General features: G+C 38.0%; 1 protein-coding gene across 1 annotated transcript in view; it reads left to right on the top strand.

The window, feature by feature from the left end:
- Positions 1-7,826, top strand: part of LOC104529541 (phosphate-regulating neutral endopeptidase PHEX-like) — a 50,814-nt gene that overhangs the window by 29,780 nt on the left and 13,208 nt on the right. Inside the window, exon 5 of the mRNA XM_010173880.1 lies at positions 7,659-7,713. Coding sequence (XP_010172182.1) covers positions 7,659-7,713 — 55 coding nt within the window. The remainder of the gene's footprint in view (positions 1-7,658; positions 7,714-7,826) is intronic.

Below are 7,826 nucleotides of genomic sequence, written 5' to 3'. Positions count from 1 at the left end.
CATATCTGTTACTGGTCACTGCTGGAGATAAGAGAATGAACCAGATAGGCTCTTCATCTGCTTGAGTGCCCCTGCCCTTCAGTGACCGAGCTAGATTTTAGTGTGTTCAAGACCCATCTATTTTTGTTCTTGGTAAATTAGTTTACTAAGAAGGAAACTTTGAGAAATGAGAATTTTAAAATGCATAATAGAAAGTTTCTGGAAAGGAGCTTCTACATTAACTGGAAAATATTTGGTTCCAAAACTGATTATAAAAATTAAGACCATTCAGTTTGGAAATGGAAATGTACTGTGTGATGTTATCAATATAACCAGAGCAACTCCAAACTTGATTAGTCACTGAAGGCTTTATGAAAGAGTTTAAAGAAAAAGCAACATCAGTGCCTTGAACCATGGATTCTGAAAAGGAGCTATCATCATTTACCTGCAGAAGCGGATGAGAATGTTGAGGTCCTGTTCACTTCTGAATTTTAGGAATATAATTTTGCTTTCTGTGTTCAGAGCACAGGGGAGCTTCTGACACAGTCCTGATGGAAGGATTACAAATTCTTCTATCTCTGTTGTCTGTACGAGTAACATAAGCATTAAACAAGAAATCACTGCAATCTGTACAAGTCCATGCAATCTTCATATACAAGCAAGGTGTTAGTATTTTTAACTTGAAAGAATGACTACTCAATGTAAAGAAAAGGTCGTTTCTCACTAAAAGTGAAAATTCATAGAGAGTAGAAAGTAGATGATTTAGAAAATTATTAGATTTGGGAGAATACAGCAAAACTTGTGTATGCAGTAGATTGTAAATATTTTTGCTGTACTTTAGTGTAAACATCCTTATGTTTGCTATTGCTTCATTTAATTTTTATTACTAAACTATTGACAATTGAATGGCCAACAATTCTGTTAATATTTCCAAAGGAGAAAGATATATCAGGGTAAGGTGTGCTGCAAATAGCAGAATTGTAAAATATGGTACATATAGTTCATCTTATTATTATGCAGGTTTACTCCTGATGTTCTCCATACATGAGTTCTATTTATTTCTTTCCTCTTTTTCCATAATTCAGTGTCTTAGATTAACAACCATGTGTGCTTCGAATGATTGTTAATAATTTTTCAATTCTAGTTTGAATAATTTTTCAATTTTCTTTGTATTTGCTAGTGAATTTCCCCTCAATTATGGGTATTTAACAAGGACAGCAGGTACATGTCACTGCCTTTAGATTCTAAAAAGGTATCTAAGCACACTTCATATAATCTAAGCAGCATGAATACTATCTTTTTAATTATCATCACTGGAACACAAAAACACTTTACCAAAGACTCTGTTTATTTTAATGAGCTCTAGAGCAGGCAACAAATATGTGCTAAAAATAGATACAAGTGATGATCAAAGTATGCTAGTATACTTCTTTTGAAGAAAAGGTTTTATTTCATTACAGCACTAATTTATTGGCCCTTGGGTATGTTGAGGATAGAAGGGAAGTGCTCATTAGACATTTGGTGTATTTAACTTTATTTCCAAGTGTAAATATGTATGCCTCTAGAATATATAAAAAAATAACATTTGTGGGTTGTGATCAGTAATGAAAGGAAGATTTACAGTGAACTGAGGCAAATATAAGAAACATACTCATGAGGTGTAAGCTTGAATAGATATATTGGATAATTAACTACTGTTGATATTATCTCTGTAAGTTTATACCCATGCTCCTTCGAAATCATTTGTGCTTGTACTGCAGTTCTCTAGCGAAAGTCAAGAGTCCTCTTCAGAGAGCAGCTTCATTATATGTTACAGGAAGAAGATATAATCTAAAACAGAATTTAAAAATTATGTTCAAATTAGCATCCATAGAGAAAATGACAGATGAGAGCTCATATTAGCCAGTAAGTATCATCTTTATAGAAAGCCTCATGCAGTTACTGATGCTGGCAGCTTGCTGATGCTGTGAGTTGCAAGAGAGAACTCTTATCTTGCCAGGAGCCAGGGAAGTGCTGTCAAACAGCACATGGTGCTGTGGCCAGGGGAGGACGAGGGGACTGTGCGTATGGGCACTTTCTCTTCCTTTAAGAACTAGACTAATTGGAAGGTTATTGATGAAGTAGTTTCAAGTGCGCCGTTAGTTTCCAGGAGGTTAATGAACATAACAGATTTGGGCTGAACACTCTTTAAGCACTCTTATTAAGTAAGCTTTAAGTGCTCTTAAGTGAGCTCTCATTTTCAGTTTTCCCTATTTACTAATGACCAGTATTCTTTTTTATTAAATTATGGTCATAGGTGTGATGATGAATGATCCTTACATCCATTCTTTATTTCTCCTTCCTAAATTGAATGATCCTTACATCCATTCTTTATTTCTCTTTCCTAAATTCTTATCTTATAGGTGTGTAAAAAAGGAGAACTTTTTCTTGTTTGTTTGTTTGGTTGGTTGTTTTTTTTTCTGGAGAATCTATTAAGTTTTTTCCTTTAGAAAATAAAGTTTCTTGTAAAAACAGTTGTTTTTACAGTTTTCCTAGTCCCTTAGCACACAGTATTCCTTGGCCACTCGCAAACCATCTCAAGTTTCTCCTCATGTTGCCCTGTGAGGTTGGAAAATGCTAGGTTCCCTCTTTTTCATAAGCAGCAAAGAGCCTCTTGTCACATAAAGTGGAAACTGAGCCAAGAATTGAACCAGAGGCTGCTGAGTCCTCTGCTTTAAGACCATCACTTGAATGAATTTATTCACTAGTCCTTGTAAAGTTAAGCTTTGTAGTAATGCGTAGCATGGAACAGTTACTGTGCATTACACAATTTATATTTTCTATCCTCTTTGTCCACTGGACAAAGAGGATAGTTAGGAGTAGGATTCAGGTCCATGTTATGACAGAGAGTTTGATCCTAATCACCTACATACGGGTGCTCAAAGCATGCAATATGTTTCCTCATGTCTGGCATATCTGAGAGAGAACTTAAAGGAGAACCTTGCCCATTGAGACTGTGAGCTAGTGCCCAAGCAGGACATGCAAAGTCATCTCAAAAGGCACTGGGAAGAGATTCAGTTGTCCAAACAGAAGTCTGTGGAAACATTTTAAACAAATGTATACTGCCCTTTGTGCTGTTTTTAGATAAGTAACCAATAACCTAGTCATCTTCATCTTTAATTCCTCATGTGCATTCAGTACCCTTTGTTCACTGACCAGCAGTTGGTCTTCTGCTTATAGAATCATAGAATGGTTTGGATTGGAAGGGACCTTAAAGATCATCTAGTTCCAATCCCCCTGCCATCAGCAGGGACACCTTCCACTAGACCAGGTTGCTCAAAGCCTCATCCAGCCTGGCCTTGAACACTTCCAGGGAGGGGGCATCCACAGCTTCTCTGGGCAACCTGTTCCAGTGTCTGACCACCCTCACAGTGAAGAACGTCTTCCTAATATCTAATCTAAACCTACCCTCTTTCAGCTATTTACACACTGGATTCACTACCCTTTCAGAAGTTGCTTTAAACAAACCAACCAGTTTTTGGAAATTGTAAAGGATCTTGGAATAAGGCTTTACTAGATCTTGTCTTGCTCAATAAAAAATATCATGCAATATAGCTAAATAATGTACTAATGAACTATAGGATTCAAATTCATATTTAGATTTGAACTCCAAATTTCCTCATGATTTAGTGAGACATCTCATGTGTTTTTAGTTTACTTTATCCATTAGCAGTCTGCATTGTTTCAGCAAACTATCAGATGAAATGTGATTGCTTGTGTTTCCTTAGTGAAGTAACAATATTACACTGAGTCTCAGGGTGTTCATCTGCAAAATGTGTATAGTAATACCAAGAAGGTATTAGCTGTTAAATGGATTCACTAATGGCAGTAAAGCCCCTGTAAAATTGGGGAAAAAGAAAAATAATCAAATTTGAAATTAATTCTAGCAAGCTTTATAACACCTTGCTGCTTAGAGCAGCTAAAAAGTATATAATGGATAAAAAGAACATAGAAACATTCAATTAAGTTAAAAGTAGTCCTGTGAACATACAGAGTGCTATCAGAGCTTCAAGATCAGAGTAAATTCAGAGTAAAATAATTTAAGTAAGCCAGATGTACTTCACTGCTTGAAATGCACCCGTGTTCCTGAGCAGGAGGAAAGTTCAGCAAAGAGTCACTATTCAAGGGTCCAGACACAGGACTTTGGAAAGCCAAAGCCTACCTGGAGATGAATTTGGTGAGGGATTCTGCAATGTTTCTTTCAGAAGAAAGTCTAGGGAAAATGTGGTCCCATTGCTGAACAGGGGCAGGGGACCTGGTGACAAATGACATGGAAAAGGCCAAGGTACTCAATGCCTTCCTTGCCTCAGTCTTTACTGATAAGACTGGCTTTCAGGAATCCCAGGCCCTTGAGACCAGAGAAGTCTGGAGCAAGGAGACTTACCCTCAGTAGTGGAGGAGATGGTTAAGGAATATTTAAACAGACAGGGCAGACACAAGTCCATGGGCTCTGACATAGGAGTGCTGAAGGAGCTGGCTCACGTTGCCAGATAGGTTTATGTAGGGTCTGTAATAAGACAACACACTTTTCTTTCTATGTACTGTTGGTAATAGCCTTGAGTGTAGGCACCGAGCCTGCACTAGCAATAAAGTGTGTGGAGAGAGAGGCTTTCAGCCCATATCCCTCTTCTGGGGCTGTGTAGGGGGAGAAAGTACAGATGCACTGCATGCTAAATTTATGGTGAAGTGTTAGCTTAAAGTACCTTCCCAGTGCCTGTAACCATTCCTTAAAATGTGAAACACTCTGAAGTCTGGCTGACTTACTTCTCCAGATCAGTGCTTTGCTTGCTTGAACTCCAGTGGTATATAAATAATCCCATTAGTATTTATTGCTTCTACAGTCTACTATGAGCTTTCTGAGTTTTGACATTAAATCTTTTAAGTATAATATGCCAAGCAAGCAAGAAACAGACTTCACAAGAGAATTGCCTAAACTGAGGGATTCAAAATAGCATAAAATAAGAAACTGTCAGGTGTTCTATCTCCTGTTATAATTTCACAGGTCTAGGACATTGTTATCCTTGTTCCCTCTGAGGATGATCTGGTTGATGCTTGCCTGCAGGACACATGGCATACAGAGGGATGCCGTGTGTTGCCAGCTCCAAAACTCTTTCTTGTAAGTGTTGCAATAGTGAACAAGGGGATGCCGTGTGTTGCCAGCTCCAAAACTCTTGTAAGTGTTGCAATAGTGAACAAGCACCCTCCCTCATTTAGTGCTACTAATCTCTGGAGAACAGGACACCTTTGCTTCACTAGCTTCCCAGGAATCACTTTGAAAACTAGATAATTTTCTTCTTAAAAAAAGACAAGAATCCTATTGTGGGTAATACATTCAATTCCCTGAGTTTTTCTTAAATGTGTATAACATTCTAGTGGCTTCTGACTCTGCTTTGGCCTGAAAATACTTCCTAAGCTTCCTTTAGTGCAACCAAACAACAAAGGTGTTTCACACAGCTGCCCAGAAGCAGAAACCACTCCTTCAACAAACTGTGTGCTAAGATGTGTCTTACCTAAATGGATCTTGAGTAAAATAATTATTAACCTGTTGCATGGATTCAGGATTGGAGCTTTTTCCCATTCATGTGATTTGTTCAGTAAAAACTTTGTCTCTTGGCTCATATCTGATGGTGTTTCAGCAATGTCCTACGAAGACACCTTTAGATTATATTTCTTGGATGGATGAGCCTGAGTGAAGGTTTGCACGTAGTCTACTGTAAATAATGTATATTGCCTCTACCTGGCACACAGACAAGTGCAAATTCATTACAAAAGTCTATACCTGGACAAAATAGTTGCAGCTCTTTATAAGATCTTGATAGTCTCTTGCTATGGTGACAAGCACACAGGATTGTGTGATACCTAAACATGATTTGTGGGGTGACTGTGATGCCTTAGTTCATATGATCTTTCATATAGACTCATTTGTTTGTTTTGGCCACAGTTTCTCTCATCTGCTGTTGGGGGAAGAGGATCATCCATGGTTAGCAAACCCTAATGATTCCTTCATTAAATGGTCTATTAACCTGTCCAAAAATTTTTCCTGAGGTTCAATACTTGGAAGAAACCAGGAAATGTAGTTCAGACTAGATTTCCAGCTCTTAACACCAGCTCTTAACTTAAAGTACGAACAAGCAATTTTCATCAGATTGCATGAGTGTACCATTGCTGCAAGATGTTTAAAAACATACATAGTAAATACTTTTCTGTGTGTGCTGGTGGCAAAGAGAGTTAGATCAGAAATATTTTGTCCTTCACATTGGTACAATTGGGTTCTGTAGCACTGGAAAAGCAAATGATAACATGCTTGAAACAACAAAACTGCATCTGGAGAAGTAAGAGGAAAAAAAAATCACTCAGAAAATAAGTTTGAAAAACACATTTTTTTGTAAGCTAATTGCAAATAGATAGTTAGGGCAGCCAGGGAGGAGCAGCAGAAAAAAGCAGACGGGCAGGCCAGAAGGATATACTATGTGCCACATCATTTGACATGAATGACACTCAGCATATTGTCTTTAAAGACTTTGTATGAAAAGGACAATAATCTTGCCTGACAATTTATCTCAGATATAAGGAAATACATACCCTATTTATCAATAAAAAATTGAATAGAGTTAGAAACAAATGAATATGTTTTTTGTTTTGATCTGACTGGCAGAGGTTCTTGGGAAAGCAACAGAATCACTGTGGGAAACTGGTTCGTCATTGACAAGGTGATGTCCATGTGAAGTGATCTTCAAAGTAGGTGTATGTCTGTGCTTTATAGGTGACAATTCCTGATGTTAGACATCAAATTCCACATATGGGCTTGGAAGGACTGCACTTTTCACCAGCATTTGAAAACTTTGACCTTAGGGGTCTGTTTTATTTAGCAATTTTTTTGGCTGTTAGGCTGTTACCACCTTCAGCTCCATTGTCCTCAGAATTGTGGCACTGAAATGTCATTTGGGAATTAGAAATAGATCTATGACTTTGAATTTGAGGAACAATTTTGGTTCCTGTGTGCCACATCAGTAGATCATCACTCCCTCGAGTGTCTCCACTGACCAGTTTTTGGCAACTAGTTAGTCTACCAGAAGTAGCCAGGTAATTCCTGTAGTTAGACTGATTCTACAGTAATAATAGTCTATAGCTCTCCTTTACTAAAGTGCCTAAGTATGTTCATTAATGCCTGATTTTCATAGACTATATAGGCTTACATTTCATCACTTCCATATGTCTCTTGCTGTACTGAAGCCTCACTAAGCTAACAGTTTCCTAATTTTTGTTGCATTTTGCCTATACATTCTCTGTTGATCTGTGAACAGCTGAGAGCAATCCAATAGTTTTGTTCTTTTTCACAGGAAATGCTAGGTGTTTATTCACAGGAACACATTCACTTACACACACAGACACGTGTGTAGCCACGGAAGAAAATAAAGTTCCTGCAGCATCTTGTTGCTATTGTCGTCTTGAAGGAGGGGGGATCTCTGCCTCTTCTTAAAGATCCTCTCTACTGCATTCTGAAACTAACACTTGCTCCTCTAGCAAAATCTTCTGAAACTAAACCCAAAAGGTCATAAAATCCAAACCATTGGATCTTGTGATTGTTATTCAGCTGTATTGAACTAGGGACCTCACTATTATTGGTTTTGCTGTTGCAGGATTTCCAGCAGGAGAACTGCAAAAGCCTTTCTTTTGGGGAACAGAGTATCCTAGGTAAGTACTGCACCAGGGATCCTTGTGCACCTGGAAATGAGGAATAACAGGGAAGGGTATTGGAAACACCTATAGACAGAGAAGAAGGCTATGCTGCTGAGGAAGACCAACAG

The sequence above is a fragment of the Antrostomus carolinensis genome, unplaced genomic scaffold, assembly GCF_000700745.2.
Source record: "Antrostomus carolinensis isolate BGI_N321 unplaced genomic scaffold, ASM70074v2 scaffold2758, whole genome shotgun sequence".
Lineage (NCBI taxonomy): Eukaryota > Metazoa > Chordata > Aves > Caprimulgiformes > Caprimulgidae > Antrostomus > Antrostomus carolinensis.
This window is presented reverse-complemented; position numbering and strand designations above follow the sequence as displayed.